This window comes from Haliaeetus albicilla, chromosome 4, assembly GCF_947461875.1.
Source record: "Haliaeetus albicilla chromosome 4, bHalAlb1.1, whole genome shotgun sequence".
In the NCBI taxonomy this organism is placed as follows: domain Eukaryota; kingdom Metazoa; phylum Chordata; class Aves; order Accipitriformes; family Accipitridae; genus Haliaeetus; species Haliaeetus albicilla.
Window position 1 is genome coordinate 14775560 of NC_091486.1, and position 21390 is coordinate 14796949.

Consider the following 21390-nt stretch of genomic DNA (forward strand, 5'->3'; position numbering starts at 1 on the left):
CCTGTTCAAGAATGATCAGGTACCCACTATAGTGGTACAAATAAACTAATTTACCTAGAATTGGCCTAGCCTAAGTAGTCATATCCAAAATTATCTGAAATACTAAGGAGTGTGGAAAAGAAATTCTACGCAAACATCTTCCATTGAAGAATAAATACTTGAATGTTGAAGATAAGACTCATTCTTCAGGACTAAAATTAATGTGATTTGACCTATGAATTTAGTGTGGTACAATTGCTTTCAGACTATGAAAGTAAGAGACCAGTAAATCAGCTCTTTGTATGTTTTGTAGCAATCCTCATCTTATAGACATGCAGTAAAATGAAACAAAGGGTAATTTATATTTCTTAGTTCCATAACGGGTAAGCCAAAATAAAGTGTCCTCAGACATTTTCAGAGAAGTATGATTCCTTTCCTGCTAACGAACCCATGCTGATATCCACAATTCATTCAAAATTTAAGAAAAGAACTTCAAGTCCCCCCCTTTGAAAGAAAAACAGAACCCAAAAGCTTATTACCAGAAACATAGATATTATTTGGTGTCTTCAGGATCGACACTGTTTCCTTGCATTTGTCCCATAAAACGGGACAAATCTTTTGCCAGTCCTTTCTCAGATGAGTTGCCTTCTCCTACATTAGATTTTATTGCTGGCTCCTGTGCACAGGTAGAGCAACCTTACCTTCTTGGAATGCGAGTGCTCCGTCATTGCAAAAGGCTGCAGTGGGCAGTTGCAGTGACAGGATTAATACTGGCTTGTCCAAGTGAAGCTTTCAAGCAAAGGTGAGATAACAGAGAAAATCACAATTTACATTTTCTGAAACCTTTTTTTGAAGCTTGCTATTCAGGAAATAAAAAATATTGATTGGGTGGTGTGTGTCTAAATTTAGTGAAACCTTGACACTTTTCATATTTGATCGGACTAGAAATGAAAGGACAACTGGCACAATTGCATCCGTCCAGGGTGCAGACCTCAAAGGATGAGCCAAAACAAAGTGCTCCCTGCAGATACATAAGGATCTGCCACCTCCTGTTTCTAGTGTGGACAAAATAACGATGGAAATAATTAGTTAATCTTTTGTTTAAATAAAGCGTTTGGGGAAAAGGCTAAAAATAAACACTGATTCATCCCTTGTCAGGGAAGTTTCTCCTGTCAATTATCACATTGTTACTGCTGTTTTTAATCTAGTCAGATGGTGAGATTGGCAATCCCTTCTGCAGGGGCTTCTGGGTGTTATTTTGTAGAGAATCTTGCTTGAAGGACTGATTACTGCTTTTATGGGAGCCAGTGGGAGTTTGGCCACAGTCCTTCACGCATGTTAATTTGAGGGACTTCCAAATGTTAGCTAATGATCTCAGAGTTCTTTTTATGAAAAATGTGTGGGTTTGTTTTGGGGTTTGGGTTTTTTTTTTTTTTTTTAATTCTTAGCAGGAGGCAATTAAGAGGGTCTGGGGAAAGTTCTGCACTGCGGTTCTGGACCGGCCTCTCGATAGTGCCTGAAGTCCTAGCAAGAAAAATTCAGAAGCATATATTGCTACCCTACTGGGCTATATTAGACATAATGTAATTCAAGGTATTAATATTTTTCATATAGTCCAGGCCACATGCTTTGCATTGCTACGGACTGGGCGTATCAATTGGCCTCCACTAACAGTAACTTGAAAAAACAATTACGCTGTTTCTTTTTTAGGAGCAATACTAAGGAAAAAGTAGTAGCCACCACCCCAAGGCAGGAAAACATGTCAACACGGAAAATAGAGGCACGTGTGGGCGGGGGAGTTTCATTCCTGACTGTTCTATGAAGCCTTATGTAGCTGTAAAGGAGAAACAGAGAGAAGAGAATAAAAAAAAAAGCAAACCCCGTGGAAGCCGAAGCAGATGAGCAGAAAGCCAAGGACACAAGTCCAAGCAAGCACTGGGGCTGCGGCTCAGAAGCAAGCGTAGAGATGGATCTTTGGGCTAAACTCTGACTTAAAAGCGCTTGGAACTGAGCGCAGAAACAACCGCTCTCCGTGCTTCCCCTTCCCACCACCAACCATCAAAAAAAAAAAAAAAAAAAAGTTTGTTTCTGGCTGCGTTCAGGCCAGAAGCGAGATTCCGTACGTCCCTCCCCCTGACTAGCAGGGCTATGCCACGGCAGTAAAGGGCTTCGGCTCGTTCCTCCCTCCCGGCAGCGCAGCCAGCCCGCGGCAGCGCAGCCAGCCCGCGGCACCCCGCACCGCCCGGCGCGGCCTCCGCCTCCCGCACCGCCCGCCGCCCCCCGAGGGGACCCCGCCGGCAGGCCGATCCCCTCCTGCCCCCGCTCACGGCGGGGCCGCCAGGGCCGCGACGCCCACCAGCTCCTCCCGGAGCCCGTCCGCACCCAAGGGACAAGCGCCGGTGCCCGCGCCCCTCCGCCGCCGCCGCGCAGGCTCGGGGCGGGGGCCGCGCCTCCCGCCCGCCCGCCCGCCGCCGGCCCCGCCGCCCTCGGGAGGTGAGGGGGAGCCCGGGGAGGGGGAAGGAGGCGGGCGGCGGAGACCGGCCGCTGCCCCGGGGAGGGGGTTTCGCTCCCGGGTGCTGCCGGCCAAGCGGGACAGGCCCGCCCGCGGCAGCGCCCCTCGCCTCACGCTGCGCCCGGCGGCGGCCTCCGAAGGCTGAGGGGCTGGCGGCCTTCGCTGCCGCCCCGGTGCGGGCCTGCGGGAGGAGGGTCCCTCCCTCCCTCTCTCCCTTCTCCTCCGGGGCTCCGTCTGTGTGTGTGTCCGTCCCCGTTTAGTGCCTGGGGTGGGGGGTGCGCAGGGTATGGCGTCCCCTGTGAGGGCAAACCTGAGGGCAGGCGGTGGGTGCAGCCGGGCTGGGATGCCGCCTCAGGAGACTCTTGTTTTTCCTCCCTCTTGGGTTTTTTTTTTGTTTTTTTTTTTTTTGTTCTGTGTCCTGTCAGGAGCAAGGCCCAGCTGAGGCGGTGATCTGCAGCACCTGGAGAGGAGAGGAGAAGGTGCGGAGGTGAGGCCTGCCCGGGTCAGGGGCGCAGCGGCTGGGGCGGTGGGCCCCAGCGGCACCTGCTGCAGCCAGAGCCGCCGCGGTGCCCGCCGAGAAGCCAGCACCCGAGAGGTGGGCGCTGCCGCCCGGAGAAGGGGAGCAGAGGGAAGGAAGGTGGTGAGGGCACCAACCGGCTCTAATGCACGGCACAGCATCACAGGGGACGCTTACGCAGCCCTTCGGTACGCACAGGCGTGCTGTTGTACAACGCTGCTGTCATTACAGCTGTGTGCGGTTGTACGGAAAGTTGCTTTCGTCCAAAGGTACGAAAGGAAACAAAGCACATGAAAGGGAGGAAGCAGCGTCAGCGCTCTGCAGACAGGAGACTGCTGGGGAAAGGGGACCTGCGGCTTCCTCGATGCTGCGCAGGAGGTCTGTGGCAGGGCCAGCCAGAGCTCTTCTTTCCTCACTTCCAGTTTAGGAGATTCGCCACCCTCCTTTTGCTCGTTCCCTTTTCCACAATCAAAGAGCATAAAGCAACAAAATGCCTTCTACCGAGCAAAAGACAAAGAAATGCAACCATCCAAAACCCAAGCCAAAGTGCATCTGGCTTGGGATGAATACTGGACCACGTTAGCTGGGAGTGAGGATTTTTCAGAAAGCCAGGCTCCAGTCAAAAATGGACCCTGTCATTCGGAGTCTGAATATGAAAACAGCTTGCAAAACATTTTTTCAGGCTTCTAACAAAGGAGTTGGTCCTTCTTTTGCTCTGGTATCTAGGCTACATTGTGCAGGCTCATGCATATCACTGGTTTTATTCACATGAGTAATTCCATTTGAATTTGGAGCGACAACGTGTATGTGTAAAGTTACTCATATGCTTTCTGTCTCCTTTATATATTGAAATTATGTGGGTTTGGTTTTTTTCCATTTGCTGGTGCAGCCCAGTAACTCTTGGCATCGAGGTTATTGTGAACCATCAGAATTATTATTGATGTTTGCCTGCCTGACACCTTTGTTTTCCTTGCCAGACTAAAATCCAGCTATTCCTCTCTGTGCAATCTGTTCCAGCTATGAATTGTATCATCTGTTTTTATGCAACCATCTTTCACCTGACTGTGTAAATTCATCTTCCCTATAAAAGATCCTTTTTGTACTCTGTTTTTCTTCCAGTCATTACTGACAGTCTTTCTAGTTGTGCCATCTGATTCTTTCTCACGCAAGTCTCTCATGACTTCTTCCGTACCGTGTAATCTAAATTCATACTGATTCTAACATGGTATCTGGATGTTTTAATATTTGCCAGCTGGAACATTTTATTATTCTCATTGCCAAATGCCCTCTCTTTCCTTCCTCATATTTCTTCAAGCTACAGCTTCTGCTATTCTCATAACCTTGTATGTCTTCTTTATCCCATTGCTCCACGTTCATCTAAGGGCAAAATGTCTTGGAGACAAGAAAAACACATTGTCTGTCTTCCATGAAGTGTGGCATTAAGTTGTAAGTGTGGCTGAGTGTTTTATTAGATGTTCCTTTTCCTCAGTCAGGGAAGATAAAGAGCAACCAAGTAAAATTCAGTGCATACTTTTTTTTTTTTTAATGGAAGATAACAGCTTTTCACTGATATACTCTCAGCTGTCAAGTATATACTATAGTACTTTAATTCATGCCTGAAGAGAGTAGGCAGGCTGGGCAGCCACTGACTCCTTTGTCAACCAGAGTCTTTCTTCCTAACCTAGAAAATTTTGTGAATTAGCACAAGTAGAGTATCCCCTAAGAAATAAAGTATTTTGAAGTTGCTTCAGCAGTAGGTCATGAGCTGTCAAGAAGATGCATTCAGTCACACCTAAGTACAGTGAATTTCCAGGGCATCAACCTACTGTATCTTGAAAGAATCCAACTAGTAAGTTTTTGTGAAATCCCCAAATGATGCCTTCTAGGAACACTGAAAACTGCTGTTTCTGGGGGGAAGGGGTGATGACCCATGTATTGAAATGACCTGTTTCCAGTGGTGACAGTACAAATTACTTCCAAGGAAAGGGTAAAAGGCCAAGTACATCTTAGAGTGCCCTGTGAAGATGGTGGGAGTTTCTCATTTCTTTTATCTTGAAGTGTGAGGACCAGGAATTGTATTTCCTCCCTCTGCCATATCTAGAACATGAAAAATTACCTGTTTGTCTCAGCTAACGTCTGAAGATCCATCTTGCTGCAGTGACATTTTACAGTCAGGGCATCTGTCCCAGTTATATGGTAAGACCATGACAGAGACTGAGCTCTTGACACGCCTATGGATGGCGTCACCAACAAGACCCTAAATAAGATTTGAAAAGCAGATTAGATTTCTGAAGTAAATACTCTATTAAGGACCAAAAATAAATAAAACCCATGCACACATTGATTATCCGCATAAAGGCATGGCTGGTGCAGTGGATTTATATGTCCATAACATGCTGTACTTGTGCCACCTACAGATATGTATTTCAGGAAGCTCTTTCTCAGAAACTTCATTCAAAATTGGGTTACAGTCAAATGATTAATTGCAGTGCTGGAAATCATAATTAACAGATTACCTGGGGAGATCTGCTACTCAAAACTATATGTTCTAATTTTTCTTTATAAAAAGGCCTCGTTCTTAAAAAAGAGCAAAAGCAAAAAACACCCCAAACAAAACCCAATACTTGGAATTTTAATTTACTGAGGAAAATAAGCTATGAAAGTAAGGTAGTATAGATGTATTTATTTTTTGTCTGTACCATAAAACTTATTTCAATACAGTGGCAAAGGCCATTTCCTGATTCATATACTAGAGGTGTATATCAAGATGTAACAATCCCACAAATATTTTAAGTACTGAATTTCTTTTTTCCAGATACCACCTCCTCTACCACATTTGGGAAATAGATGAAATATTTACTGTATCACTCCAAACCAAGTTGTATTTGTTTACTTAAGAATGAGAAATATACCTAGCACATAGAAAATAAAACTGGATATATTTATACTACTTTATTTAATGGATTCTTATATTTATTACTACTAGAGATGGAGTAGTGCTACCCAGTAATGAACATAAAGGATTTCTTTTCTGGGTGAAAGCTTCTAGAGAAAAAACAAAAGAGAATACATTAATAATGTCAATTTGAAAAATTTAATTTTGGAATTATATGCAAACATATAAATTTATTCTGGAATTTTGAAATTAGAGCTTTATTATTAATGTTATCTGAATTAAAGAAACGCAATACCTTACCTGCAGAGCTCCAGAAACAGGCAGACAGCTGTTCACAAGGGGATATTCGTGATGCTTTCATCTGTTCTGCAGTAAAGGTGCCAGTGCCCTCAGTGGTCTAGGGCTGCACACTCCAGAAGTAGTAGTTACACATATAGGTTTACAGTGTATAGAAACTGTAATTATACATGATGTAATTATACATGACTGTTTTAGAAGAGTTACCTCCTTTGAAATACTTGTTCACTACAAAAAGTGTTCTGAGGCACTGAAACATAACAGTGATAGTGTTTAAGAGTACTACCTTAAACTTGTTAAAATTCAAATAAGAGTTACTCAATATAAAAGCCTTTCAGATTTTCCATATGTTTTCAGTATGTCCGCTCTAAGCTTTATAAAGACAGCAGGGGTGTTATTGTTTTACTTGAAAGTACCTGTCATGTTTCTGAACCCTGAAATCGGGATAGAGCTCTGTCCCCTGCTTTGCTTTGTCATTTTACAAATCCTCTTTCTGTCCTTCAGCTTCCCCCTGTAAGAAAAAATACCGTCTTCCATCTCCTTCCTTTTGTCTTGACTACTTCAGTTGCAAGCTCAGTCATGTAGTAACTGCATGTTTTACACTACATAGCAAAGCAAGGGCCTTATTTCAATTAAATATTCTAATAATACAGAAATATTACCTTATATTCCTAGAGCCATTCTGGACTTTCAGGGTCAAATTCTGAAGCTGAGCATCTCTGGGAAAAAAAAAAAAAAAAAAAGGGCAAAACCCCCCCACTCCAGAACCAGTTCATAATAACTTGAATTTAGGAAATAATAAAATAGCAAACCTGAGGATACTAAAATTTATCACACATAGTAAAGCATTGCAAGTAAATGCGATATACTGAAAAAAAGCCCTGCCCTCTAAACTATTCTGAACAAAGTGGTTTTGTTTTTAAAACTTTGTAACAGCCTTGCAAGTCTTCAGTCAAAGTTTCCTCCTTATCCATGCAGGCAGACCCATTGGGACAAGCATTACAATAAAACCATCACTAAAGCAAAGGTTTCTAAGATAAGTAGAATCGGGAAGATCTGTTATTATTTTTGAAGAGCAGTAAAACATCAAGTTGCCTAATAAGAGAATACAGTGTTCTGCACCAGAAAACTGGGTCATTAACAACAACAACAAAAAAAAAAAAATCTTACATTTTCCCCCCAATATGAGTGGTTTCATATCTCATTATATTTCAAAAGGCTCGATCCTTTTAAATCTGAAACTTTCCTGAGTATATTGAAAACAGATGGAAATGAATCAGGGGACCGAGGTAGAAAAAAGCTTTGATGAAGATCTATTTAAGTAATACTTTAAATAAATAAATCATTTGTCTGAGAAACCACATCTAATAGAAATATAAATAATTACATAATGAACATATAAACTACATTTCCTGAAGTAATTCCTGTCTTTCTACATTTCCTGAATTATTTGTATTATGAAACAGTAGTGTGGCGCCATTAATTGATAAGCACTCTGTGCTATAGTTACCATGCTAATTGCAGCTCTTCAGGTCCTCGTCTTACAGCTCCTCCAGCCGTTTAACAATTGGGATTGATTGCACAGGAGTTATTTTTAGAATGAAATAGCAGAAGAGTTTGGAGAGCAGCAGCCATTTTTTTGTGTGCTACAGCTGTTTTGGAAAAAAAAAGTTGGATAAAAATGTTCTGAGTTGTCTTTTTGGGTATTTTTTTGGAAATTCTGCTGAAGTTAGAGCTTCCTATTGGATAATTGATCTTGCTTGTACCAAGTTGAAGCTGGGGTCAGTGTTGCATCACACAGAGGATATTGCTTGGTGACATTGTTCTTAGAAGAGTAGCAGTTTTTCTTTAGAAACGGGACTGTTAAGGTAGGTGGTAGATGAACTTTGGTGAGTCTGGTTCTATAGAAAAGCAATCAAGGAGCCAAGTTTATGATTTAAAATACCAGTGATGAAAGGCAAGATTCAAGATTAACTTTGAACGCATTTTTTTTCCCAACTCTGAAATGAAGCAATTTGTTAACTGATCTGTTTAAGCGACTGTAGGTCTGCTTCCAAGAATGCTTTACCCTGAGAGACTAAATGGCCGTGATTCACAAGGGTCAGTTGATGCTCAGAAGGTGTGACTGGGAAGAGACACCCATTCAGTTAATCCCAGATTGGCCTTTTGTTATCCCATCCTGCTCACCTGCATTACACAGAGTTCAGCTGGGGTAGATAAGTGGACAGGATTTTGTGGCTAATCTACTGTATGAAATCAGGGCTGTCTTCTCGAATGTTTGTATAGTCGGAGGCAAGGTTTGTAGGAAGAATAGCAAACAAGCATGTAGGAAGAGGAATAACCAGTTTTATAGCTGGGGAAAAAAAAGTCAAGGGGACAAGACTATTTTACCTTTGTAAAGTATTAATAGCAGAAACCTATTACCTTTTTCACATTAAATTATTTCACCTGGGCACTCTCACACAGCACTGCATCAGCAAATTTGAAGTGTTTTGCTAAGGAGGCGTCTTGTCCCCATTTAACTGTGGAAGTAAATAAATGAATTGTCTATGGTTACATGAAAGCTTGGCAGAGTTAGGGAGAGAAACCATGTTTCATGACTTCAGCTGCTTTTCCCTTTTCAATGGCATGCCATAAAGTATTATGGACTTACACACCTATAATGCGTCACTACTTCATAGCTGCTAATTCCCCTAGAAAAGAGAAATGCACACCTTTGTAAATGCTGCTAATCTTGTATTCTTTCAGAGAAAACATACAAAGAATATACTTCAGTTTTCTGTAGTAATAGCTTACAATACTGGCTTGCATAAACAAGATTAACACAATTGAATAGCTAGTCTTGCCAGAATATGCTGCAAGAGATTCTCTAGCATGTTTTTGTCACTGAATATATTCCAGTCTTACAAATGATACATTATAGAGATAAATAGGATGATAAATTAGATACGTGCATTTCATATTAATATGAAATATATATAAAAATATGAAATATGACTGTATCTTCTATAGCTTGTTTTACTGTAACCTTTGTTTTTCCTCAAATTATGTGCAACCTCCCCTGGACTTCTCTGTAATTACCTGAAGAGAGGGATGCAGTAAGGATTCATCTTGTAAACACTTCCTGGGCTCACTTCCTTTGGGAATAAATAGTGATAAGTAAAAATTTCATATATAGTGAAAATATACACCTTTTGCAAATAGAATATTTACTATGTGAAGCATCTCACTGTAGCATGTTGTCTCATTGTGTCTATTTTGATTTGAGGAATCAAAGTAACAGTTAAGCTGTGCATATTTTATAAAGGCTGTGTCCTAACTTCGTATACATTTAACAGAGAGAGAGAGGTCAGTACTAGGCTACAGTTCAGTTGGTATTTTTAGGACAGTAGAATTGGTGATACCCCAGAAAATGCAGGGCCCTGGGATAATACGCACGCTACAAAAAGCACTTCATACCATGTCTGGTACTGGCCAGAGGTCAGCTAGGCTTTCTGTCACCAGCTCAGCACAAGCTTCATGGAGCCAATCTGATTTTAAAGAGGGAGTTGAGTAGGTACCAGTCTTCATTTTCTACCAGTATAGGAGACTATTGCTATTCTGGCCTTGAGCTTTTGAAGCAGCACGCAGTGAGTGCTTGAAGACCTCTACACCTGAGCTAGTTCTGCAGACTCAGCTCCAGAGCATCAGCATCTCCAGATCACTCCAGATGGTCTGTCTGCTTAAATGGTAATTTAAGGTGTAAAGGCCTTCTTTCCTCCCAGATTTTACATTGGCACTTTGCTGACAGGTACTTTCTACAGCAGGGGCCATGTGGGAATGGCCACTATATGCAGCGCGGCAGGCTGTGAACTGGACTGACTGAGTTTTGGACACACATCTTACCTCTACACCTGGTGGAGCAGCAAACCAGAGCAGTCACATTTCAGCTGATCTGCCAGGGCTCATCTGCTAGAGCCTTGAGGAAGGAGATGATGTGAAGGGACAATGAGGATCCTTGTTGTTCAGGGGTGGAGGGAGGGATAGATCGTGAATTTGCCTGGGACAAATCCAGGCTTTCAGAAACAAGGGTATCCTCGAATACAGGAGAAAATGTTTGAAGAAGGGGGTATGCTTTTGTGCTGCTTGATATACAACCTCTCCAGACAAGGGATGTTGGCATAGAAGCAGAGTGCTGAAAACTCTCTGTGAAACAAAAATGTTGCTTCCAGTGCAGCAGTGAAACAGAAGACATGTAGGATTCTGAGGGAGAAAATAAAAAGGAAGGCTTATTATAGAAGTACAAGGGAAAATAAATAAAGGGTTATGTAGCTGGCCCCTATTACTCAGTATGTTTATGGACATATAAACTGGTTTTACAGAAATATTTTACAGTATTTTTTTTCTTTTGTATTTAACTGCTTGTTCATCATTGCATGATGAGAGAACATCACTCTTTCCTTTTTATAACACAGCAACTTTTGATGGAGATCTAGATACTTTGTAGTCTCTGTACATACGCCCTTATCCTGTAATCAGATATGCACAGGGTGAACAGTGCTTATGTTGACCTTCACTGGCATATATATCGCTAAATACAGTTTTATACAATGAACCTGAAGGCACAGTTCATATGTCTTGAGTTACACTATGGCAATGCATATAGTAAAAATACCTGCATGTAGATCTGAAGAAGAGGGCTTCGTTTAACCTAACCTGGTCATTGCTGTATTTCTAAGTAACTGTTCTGTCCTAAAGAAAGTTTAAATTACCATTTGCAGGAAACAATTTACATTTCAAACTTTACCTGGAAGTGGTTTCTGATCTGACAGCAGCATTGCTGCTTTTTTGCAGGGTCCTTGTGAATTAACCTGGGAAACTGAAACTTTTAATCTAAGGCATCTCTTCAGAGAAGATAGCCTTTGAGTAGCACAAGGGCTGCTTGGCACACACAGGCTGAAGACCCCGATGCACTAAGCTGGAAGTTGGTGAATGGCCCCAGTGCCTGCCTACACTGCTGCTGGTGGCATGAAATGACCAGGCTTTGTAAAAGCTTCATTACTGTCATTCCATTTCTGAAGAGATAAAGGGAAAATTTCCAGCCTTGTCACTGCTTTGCTCAGGAAGGCTGTGGGCAGCAGCTGTAATGAAAGTCCTCTGTGGATGTAAATGGTTTTATTGCTGTACATCCAGGGCAAATTTGATATGTCTGTTGTTTGTTTGGGTTTTTTTAATTAGAAATAATTGGGCCAAGTAGGCATAGGTTTATCACATTTATCTTTGGAAATTGTCTCAGATCAAAAGAATGGATTTGGTGCATGATCATTATGTGGAGCTGAGAGTTACATGACTTTATCCACTGGGAGGCTAAATACATGCATACTTAAACTAGAGAAATTAAATGTGGAAAACAGTGTAACTGTGGAAAAACAGGCATTACTCTGCAGTACTTAAGAGTTAACAGTGTGTCCGTACTGATGGATTGTTACTTATCAATTTCCATCCTAGGTCCTCAATAGGTCTGAAATCAGGCTTTCACTGAAATAATCTTGGAATTGGGAGACTTTGTCACCTCATTTGGTGACATGTGTCACCTCAGACACGTTACCAACACAAATCCCAGAATTTGGCCTAATGCTGATTTTTTTTTTCTTTTGTTCTTCGTGAAACAATCTTACTTCAAAACAGTGGCCATGATATATTTTTAAGACGATTAATAGAGGAATGCTGTTCCTGGTACTTCTGTCTGCACAGAACACAGTGACATCTTGTGGCAAGTGAAGGGATAGTGTCATTTTTTCCAGCTGCATCCTAATTTCAGCCAGTTTACAGATGAAAGTCTAAATAAATTGTGGACAACTGCTAATGCATTACTTTCATCTGTAAATTCACTCTTTCCGAATTTTATTTTAAGTACAGGTTTGTTTTAAGTACTCTTCAGTAGTGAAAAAGACTGAGCCTTGGCTTCTACCATGTTGCAAATGTAGGGTATTGGAGTTCATCACTTCAGCTCACAGACATTCTTTGGAAAACTTTCAGCTCCAGGAGTGTTCCTGTCCCAGTCTCACTGATATAAGAGTCTGAGAGTTAGCATTTCAAATGCTTTACTTAAGTTAGCATATTTTCACAGATGGCCAAAACTGACAGATTGCTTTTGGTGGGAATGAAAAGAAAACAGAGTAACTTTTTATTGTAAGGGAGAGACTCTTTTTTATTATCTTTTTTTTTTTAACCTGAAACTATTTTTTTGTCTTTTTACAGACGAAGCAGCGTTTAAGCCCTGCCCCTGATATTTTGGGACCCTCCCCTGACATGGCTGTCCTTTGCAAGTTGATACTTGGATAAGATCCTAGTTGTCATCATGAAAGGAAAAACTGCACGCTGTGACTGGAAATCTGCACCCCAAAAGAAGCCCTCTCCCTGCGATCGATATAAACATGCTTGCATTATTTGCAGAGGATTTGTTTATCTCTATGGAGGGCGGAACACCACCAGTCTTAGGGATTTTTGGAGATACAACATAGGTAAATTTGCCTCTTCACTTGTATGTTAGGATTAAAGAGATTCTACACCCAGTCATCATGAAATTGGGGATACTCCGTAGTTAACAGATTATTCCCATTTAATGTCTCTCCATCCAAATGATGGATAAACTGCATTTTGTTCATCAGGCAAAGGGTGTGTGTTTGTTCCTTTTGCAGGTGTCCCAGAAAGTTTAGATTTCAGTTCAGTTCCTTTTTTTTTTTTTGACCAGAAATACTGAGTCATTTAAAATATCCTAGTTCTAGTAAGAGATATCAAAGACATAGATTTCTTGACTCTTTTAACAAGGGAATAGTTTATGCATGTAGAAGTGCACAAAGGGAACACATGAATACAATACCTTGTAGGATTGTATTAATAATGCAGTATCAGATATGACCCTTTGTATTTTTTGACTTAATGTACGGTGTTCCTGTTCAATTTTTGTCCCAGGAATAAAACATAGAATTGTGCTGGGGTTCATGCTCATGGAATAGTTGAGTTTTGATGTAGGTAACAGTATAACATTAAAATAAAAGCAGTAACGAGATCAATTTCTATTACATTTAAGTTGCTAAATAGAAAAATGCACATATTTAATTTTGGGGGAAGTGTCTCAGTTTTCTGAACTAACAGAGAAGAAAGATGACAAAATGCTTCATTTTCCCCCATTGACTGGCAGCGCAGCCAAATTCAAAGTTGATCTTTCCACCTTTTCCCTAATGTTTATGTGTTAAGTGCACTACTGTCTTAACTTCAACTTTGTTTTGTAGTGAAAAATGAATGGGAAATGCTGGATTGCTCAAGAGATGGTCCAGAAGAACTGGAAGAACATTCAATGGTGGCTTATAAGGTAACAGACCAAGATTTATATTGCCCGTATCCTGACATTATTTCCTATTATACAATGAAATGCTATAGATTATTATGTACTGAAATACTATACCCAGAAAATACTTTTATGTCAGTGCAAATCTGGATGTAGCTGTACCAATGTTTTGAAACCTTTCTGAATAAAGTCATAGTAGTTTAGCTTTGCAGCAGTGTGCAGCTCCCCGATTTCCTCAGTCAATGCTCAGTACATAATAGTAATACAAAATAAAGACCTTGGCAGCACATTCTTTGACTTAGTTGTATAGTTGTAACAGTTGCTCTGAATTCATTTGCATGATAAGCTACAGCATAAAAACATTCACTTAAGAACTTGCATAGAAGAGGGACGGGGGAGTGAAGGCAAATAAGAATTACAGCTTTGCCTGTGAGGGGAAAACAGAATTTGGGCTATCAGGAGCTGTAATGCAATGAAATGTTTCTATAAACATGCATAACCTAATATTACCTGAACTATGCCTCCGAGAGCGCCAGATCTGCATCCCTCAAGCTGTCCCAGATTGACGAGGAAGTGAGTGGTTCTGGAATGCCATCCACGTTAAAATAGCGGCATGTTCATCGGGGTTTCCTCCTGGGAGAGGATAAAGACATGATTAAAAGTTGGTAGCTTTTTGTCATTGCCTCTTGAATTGTTAATAGATCATCATATGCATTATTGTTAATTATATTTTGGTGATGGCAGCCTTTTCATTTAAGAATTGTTTTAAAAAATTATTTTTATGCTATATGCCTGGTTGTAAGTGTCAAGTATTTTTGCATTTTGCAGGGCACCCTGTATATTTTTGGTGGGATGGTGGATTCTGCTTTCACGCAAGCAAAATCTCCTCTCTGGATATATGACGTTGGTATGATACACAATAGCCAATCTTTTCCATAGGATATTCCAAGTCCATAGGTACTAATAAATAGTAAGAACCAAACTGTTTTCTGCTGTTTGTAACATAGCCTTCCCTAGGCTTTACAAGAAGTAATGTGTATAAAACTGTGTGCATATTTCCACCCTAAAATTAGGCTGTTAAACTATCAAAGAGTCAGCTCTTACTTTAATTAGAAAGTATTTTATGGGAAAGTTTTACATATTTTAAGGTCTCAGAATTTCCATTCCTTCCCCTCTCCCTCCGAAGTTTACTGTTTGTTCGTAAAACTCAATAATTATTACATATAATATTTCAAGTTTTTTCCTTATGTTACATAAATTTTTTAAACCAAGTTCTTTGTTTTATTATGGGAAAAAGTAGATCAGTAAAGTATATCTCATTTTGTATTTTTACTGAAGAAGTAACAAGCTGGCAACAGCAATGATGGAACAGGAAAAAACAAGTAAAATTAAAGAAGAAGGTGGGAAATGAACATCAGCATTTCATAGCACTTTCTTTTTTTTCCCTAAAAACAAACATTTGGGATCTCTTAAGCGTGTATTCTAATAAAAGCAGTGCAACACTTGAATTTAATAGCCGTGTCATACACTATATGTTCTCCCTTTGGAAATACTGTGTATAGTAACGGCTTCTTATTTTGATGTCAGATGGAGGGGGGAGAGTGAGAGAGAGAGAGAGAGAGATTGATTTCTCTTTGAGCTAGTAAATCTTGTGGCAAGACCAGGATTTAAGTTTCCTAGATTCTTTTGCTACTTTACTATGTAACCTTAAATCAATGGGGTTTTTTAATCCTTTCTTTGTTTTCTACCATTTGTCTGAAATACCTGCTGAAAGAACAGATATCCTCAGATAGAATATATTTCATAGAGGAAAGCATCTTATTACTCACAGTACTTATCAATGAAAATTGGGAATGAGTTATTCAAAATGTGTTGCATGTCTAGTTTTTTGATGGTCATTATTTAAAATCTTTCCTGGCAAGTATAGCTTTTGATAATGTAAGCTTGTACTGCTTTCTCATTCTACCTCTGGTGCTGGGTATCTAGTATTTCCTCTCCTTCATGGTGTTCATAGATCAGTGATTTCTGACTGTTCTTTGAGGACTACTTTTAAGGGATCTGCGAAAAGGAACAAGAAAAAAAAGGTTGTTGTAAGGTTTACATAAATAGGAGGAGCCATACCATATATCCATTGGTAAATCTGGGGATTCTGCAAGTTCAGGAAATGCTGAAAATCACACATTATTTCTGCATTGTAAAATTCAGTCTTAGGAAACAGGAAATACAGTATGGTATGTCCGTGATTCAATATCAGATAAGGATACAGGAAAACTATTTAAACTACAACTCCTGTAAGTCTCTTAGTACTGCTGTCTTAGTGGGAAGCAGATTTCTTCATCCTTGTCAGTGGAAAACACCAGGATGAGACTTACTTGAAAATTGGATCTGTAATTTGAAAAATTAATGTTGGAGGAGTGTCCTCTTGTGGTCTGGGATATAAACTGCGCTTTATTAAAACAATCCCCTAGATTCTGCAAGATGGACAGAGTGCCGTAACGTACCAGCAGAGACTGAGGTAAGGAGCCAGGAAGTGGTGAATGTGTGAATCAAATGCCTGTTGCTTTGTTGATTAAACAGATTGCTTTGAAATATGTTCCCCCAAACAGTTCCAATCTCATCTCTTCAGAGACATGTGGCTATACTTTATTTCTTTGCACTTTCAATAACTAAGGCTTTTTCCTTCTTTAAAACAGTGTTTAAAAATACTGCTGTTAAATTTTAAGTCCTATATAAGAAGTCCTCCCCTCTACTACTGCCTCTGTTTTTCTGAAATCCTTATCAAGAAAACTAATTTTAAATGGAATATTGCAACCATACATGAAGTCTGTGCTTTCAAAAGTAGGGTTGTGAAAACAGATTGGCAGTCACACTAATAAATTTTGAAATATGAAGTGCTGCAGCATTTTTCATTTCTTCAGTCTGAACACATGGACTCACCAAGTTACTGCCACTTCTAAATGAAACCTCAGTGGAAGCACTTATGTCTTGGTCTTATGAGATTGGTTTTATATCACTACATGTAAAGAATGACTCATTTTCGCTATTGAAACTTCATCCTCACAATGTTACTACGTTGTGAAATTGCACAAAAAATTTGTTAAGATGCGACACAGTTACTACTGTGGTTACCCGTGTTTGGTGGAGGAGTCAAGAGAAAAGTTTGGAACTGCAGGGTCATTTGCGGGGAAAAAAAAGGTGTTATATGATTGATGAAATTTTGTTAATGTACAACAAATATGATGGCATTACATATCAACTCCTTCTTACATATAGGAGTAAATGGTTTCTTGTAATTATCCGAAATTGAATATAGAGAACATGGCTCTCCCCCCGCCCCCGCCAAAATGGGCTGTTTGAGAAGAAACAACCAAAGAAGAACGAATGAAGAAAACCAAACACTTGCCTTATGTTTTGTTTCAGCTTTAGCTTTAGCTGGGCCTCCCCAGGTGCGGGTCCACGAGTCTCAGCAGCACCGAAAGCTGCTGCAGACGCAGTGGGAACCACCTGGTTCCTGCCGAGGGTCTGGGCGCAGCCTAGGACTTGTGGTGGGACAAATCCACACCAAGCAAAGTGACTGAGAGTTACTCCTGGGACCAAGGTTTCCTCAGTGTCGAAAGGCTGTGCCTGATGGTGGAAAGGGCTACATCCCCTTATTATATTCCCCAGAGTTGCCCGATATATTTACAACATGTCCCGAAACTAAGCCTAGCAGTAGTTGTGAAAGCAGTACTACTGATGTGAGTGCAGAGAGGGGGAGGCTCTAGGCGTGTGATATTGTGGTGGACTTAAAAAGGGAGGGTTGCTTAGATTTAAGAATGGTTTGTATTTGCATCCATACATGTCTTCAGTGGTAGATTTATTCTGTATTTTCAAAGTTTAACACAACCCAAAGCCATGGTTTTCATTACTTGGGAATATTCCCAAGATAGACATTGCTACTGATACAACTTGATCTGTTAACAGTTTTTTGTCTTATTATTAAACTGGTTTAGAGCTCAGCACCAACTAACAGAAAAGGTCACAGTGCAGTAGTGTACCATTCCAGCATGTACATCTACGGGGGATACTTCGGCATCAGAGGCGTTTCACGGGAGTTTTGGACTTTCCATTTTGGTAAATTAAAAAGCATGATAAGGTTTTGATCCAGTGTAAAACGATGACTGCTGCAGGAAAGCATGGCTTGCTCTGTTAAGAAAATTCTTATCAGTAGAAATGTTGTAAGTTAGTTTTGCCTTCTGTTTGGCAGCATTTAATTATGAATTCTGTCAATTAAATTAATATCCAGCTGAAATGAATTAGACCATATTATACTGGAAGAAGTTTTGCAGTATTTGCCAGTTTTAGAGCTGAAAATCAAGGAGAATGTTTTGTTCGCTATTCACTAAATTCTTCAAGGATTACCAAAAACTTTCAGATGCAGCAGAGACCCTGACTTCAGCCTATTGATGCCACCTTTTGAATCTCAAACCTAGAACTGACCATCGGGAGCCAAACCTGACAGGAGATGGTTTCATTAGCATATTCATCACTAATCTGGTGGTTGCACACCAGATGATTCCCAGAGACTTCCTAAATGGGCAACTTTTGTTATCTGGTGGCAATTCAGTCACTATTTTGAAATGAATGATGGGTTTACCTCATCCTTCATTCCCTCACAGGGAGAGTAAGCAGAGACATTAATGAAGGAATGTTTTTGTTGACTGATTTTTCCCTCTTACAGCCAGGAAATTATCCTTCTGTGTCAGAGTTAATGAATTAACAAAGCTGTAGGAAAAACTGCTCTGAAAATAAAAATTCCACGGCATCTGTCATATAGCATTTGACATTTTCATTAAAAGTTTATTTCAAAACTGATTTTTTAAATGCACTTTTTCAGTGTCAGTATTAAGCTGTTAACTTACTTATGATAAGCTTAGAGCAGAAACCCATATTCTCCAACCGAATAGTTACCTTTGTTCTTGAAATAAGTCCCTTCTCAAATACAAGGGTAAATTTAGTACATCTATAAATTAGTATTTTGCTTTCAGATACAAGAAAGTGGTTGTGTGTTACCACCCCATCTCACAATACTGGCCCAGGACCCCGGCATGGCCATTCAGCAGTGGTTTATCATACAGGCATGTACCTCTTTGGAGGACTGATGGGGCTGAGTGAACAGAAGGACTTATGGAAGTGGGATTTTGTAAGCAGCAGCTGGTCCAACATCAGAACAAGGTAAACTATGCTATTTGTTACACTAAATTAACAGAAAGAGAATTAATCTTACCATTTGATACTGCGTGGAGGCAGAGAGGGAGATGTTGCCCTTTAGGCGATTGTAGGAATTGTTCACATCAAGACATAGTACTGCTGCCATCCCTGGGCTCCGGCTGGCTTTGCTTAGAAGAGCTGTTGGCAACACATTGAAGCAGCTGTCAGCAGTGTAATTTTGATGTCCCAATGCAGCTGTTTAGCAGTCATTCTTTTGAGTCAAAAGAAAAATAAAGGCTGAAATCAGTGTTAGTTTCTTGTTGATCTGCCCTTAACTGCTGGTTTCTCTTACATTTAGCCAAGGACCTCCTCCAGTAGTAGGTCATGCTTCAATAGTCTTCAAAGACTCTATGCTGATTTTTGGTGGAGGGATTTCAAATTCCAGTCCTAATGACGACCTCTGGAAGTATCATTTCCATACGCAGACATGGAAGAAGCTTAGTAGTACTACAAAGGCAAACTTTTCTCCTAAAATGTATCACTGCATCTTAGGAATTGGTGTTGATTTCCAGACTACCTCAGATTTCACTAATACATTCCCCAGCCACTGGAAGAGTAAGCAGAAAGACCATCACCAGCTGGTGACCATCCCGAAGCACACTCACTTTTGTAGCTACTTCCGTCAACAGCCTGCATACCGAGCATTCAGCAACGAGGAAAGCAATGCAATTGAAATGAAAACCTTTAGCTTGCCTCTGGAGCCAGGGGGCTTTTGTGCATTTCAGACCACTTCAGAGGCAGAACTAGACTCAAACAGAGCAACGAACGTTTTGTCAAAGGACAAGGCTCTCCGTCTGTTTGTCTCTTCAGAAGAAGAGACTTTTGCTGCTGCTCAGGTTGAGGGAGAAGAGGAGGGAACTGACTGTCAGCACGCGACTGCAGTAGGTGAAGTTAGCGGTGATACCAACGTGCTGCTGCTCATTGGGGGTAAACCTTTGTCCAGCTTCTCCGAGATCTCATTCTGGCAAATGGAGTTTGATAGCTTGTGATCACTTCGACTGCAAAGCGAAAGAATAAATTTCCACCAACGTGCCAGTAGGTGGTAAACCAACTGCTTGCAACCGTCTTCAGTTTCCTGTCAGCGCACTGGGAAAAAAAAATTAAACCTTCTTGTACTTGCTGTGAACAGATTTTTTTACAATGTGACCAAAACCTGACATATATTTAAGTCACAACTTGCATGCAAGTTGCAGTTTCTGAGAGGAGCTTGTTGGAATGCTGCTCTTTTTGTTACTTTTTCATCTGGTCAGTCAATATCCTTTCAAATTGCAGTGGCTGACGCTGCCTTGAAAGTCTGAACTACAGGTAACCCCTACTGGCTCCATAACTGCCGTTTCAGGTGCAAAGCTTGCCCATTTTGCGCTGGGATAAGAAATAAATACGCACCCATAAAACTGCATTTGAATCAAGTTTGCGCACGTTATGGTCACATTTCAGGGATTTGATGAATCTTAATGGCAACATTTTCTATGATTGTTAAGATTTTATTTTCCTGCAAGAGTGTTTGCAACGTGAGATGGCCTATAACAAAGGAGTAACCCAACAGACAAATTAGCAAGTGAAATCTGTAGGATTCAAAGATTGCATCTAACCCTGAGGAAGTGAAACCACAAGTCCCCCCTGAAAATCATGTGCAGCATTAGACCAGAGGAAGTGCATTACACCTGGAAGAACAAAATAGTTGCCCAGTAAATGCTAGGTTTAATGACTGAGCACAGGATCAAAAGGATTTGACTTTCTGTTGGAAAAATAAAGAGGAAGGCTTGACAGGAACGGCACAAAACATAAGCTGACTGGTAACTCAGATTTTAGTCACAAAGGGATTTCTGCTTTTCCAACTCCATCTCTCTCTGTTTTGTCAACACATGTAGTATATTTTACACACTTCCCCTCTATACTAGTAAATCCTGAGTTCATCCATGGTTTTTCTTTGTTGAAAAGAAAAAGTGCTTTTTTTGAAAGATAGTATTGTCCAGTGTTTCAAGCATTTATTTCCACAGAAGTTACTAAGATACTGGCTTTCTGACTGAAATTCAGCCATCTGTAAGAAGAGATGCCAATGTTTGAAATTACTGGAAAGTGTCATTTAATACTTCTGAATACTTGAAAAGATCACTTTTCAAAAGTTTCATAGGAATAATGAATTTTAACTGAGAGTAGTTACTGATACTTTCGTCATCTCTTCACAAGTAGCTGTAACATGAATTCAACAGGAAAATTACAGATGAGTTTGCAAAAAGCTACTTAAGAGTTATTTGGACGTTCTGTGACCTTTGTTTGGAAACAGAGAGGATTGTACGCTGCTGTATGAATAAAGCCTGCTGCATTTCATATCAGTGTGTGCTCATTTTCTGAGCTTTCATGAATTTAAAGTATGTATTTCTGTTTTCAAACTGAACAAAGAACTTACCTTTCTGAACAAGGAACACGCTCCAACAAGCCCCAGTCATCTCACGGCACTTCAGCCAGCCTCGAGGGCTGCCCAGGCTTTGAATTTCTCCTCCGAGAGCGGGGAATTGCCCAGTTTGAGGAGCTATGTTCGTAAAGGACTTCAATACGGCGATTGAGCTGAGCATGTACAGAGCACTGCAATCTTAAATCAGCAGCAT

General features: G+C 40.5%; 1 protein-coding gene and 1 long non-coding RNA gene across 5 annotated transcripts; one reads left to right on the forward strand and one right to left on the reverse strand.

Moving 5' to 3' along the window:
* The first annotated feature begins 1044 nt into the window (after positions 1-1044).
* LOC138685055 (leucine-zipper-like transcriptional regulator 1) lies at positions 1045-21114 on the forward strand. 4 transcript variants are annotated; one of them, XM_069781040.1, is made up of 9 exons: positions 1045-2472; positions 2917-2978; positions 12448-12704; positions 13476-13555; positions 14360-14438; positions 16000-16046; positions 17524-17644; positions 18559-18745; positions 19080-21114. In XM_069781040.1, exons 3-9 carry the CDS (start codon positions 12542-12544, stop codon positions 19768-19770), a joined length of 1368 nt encoding a protein of 455 aa, XP_069637141.1. In that variant the 5' UTR covers positions 1045-2472; positions 2917-2978; positions 12448-12541; the 3' UTR covers positions 19771-21114. The 4 variants fall into 4 exon arrangements, with proteins under 4 accessions (XP_069637141.1, XP_069637139.1, XP_069637140.1 ...); XM_069781038.1 differs by lacking the exon at positions 2917-2978 and having other exon boundaries at positions 9289-12704; XM_069781039.1 differs by lacking the exon at positions 2917-2978 and having other exon boundaries at positions 12442-12704.
* Positions 6081-19084, reverse strand: LOC138685056 (uncharacterized). Its single transcript, XR_011324297.1, has 4 exons — positions 18798-19084; positions 14042-14164; positions 6618-6712; positions 6081-6359 (listed from the first exon to the last, which is right to left on the reverse strand). It is a non-coding gene; the product is annotated as an uncharacterized lncRNA (long non-coding RNA).
* Positions 21115-21390: the final 276 nt, after the last annotated feature.

Bases quoted from the DNA above. Each gene is read 5' to 3' on its own strand.
- LOC138685055 (XM_069781040.1), top strand. From the start codon at position 12,542: ATGAAAGGAAAAACTGCACGCTGTGACTGGAAATCTGCACCCCAAAAG. The intron at 17,645-18,558 runs GTAAATTAAAAA...TTTTGCTTTCAG, and splicing joins GTTTTGGACTTTCCATTTTG to ATACAAGAAAGTGGTTGTGT. The intron at 18,746-19,079 runs GTAAACTATGCT...TCTTACATTTAG, and splicing joins TGGTCCAACATCAGAACAAG to CCAAGGACCTCCTCCAGTAG.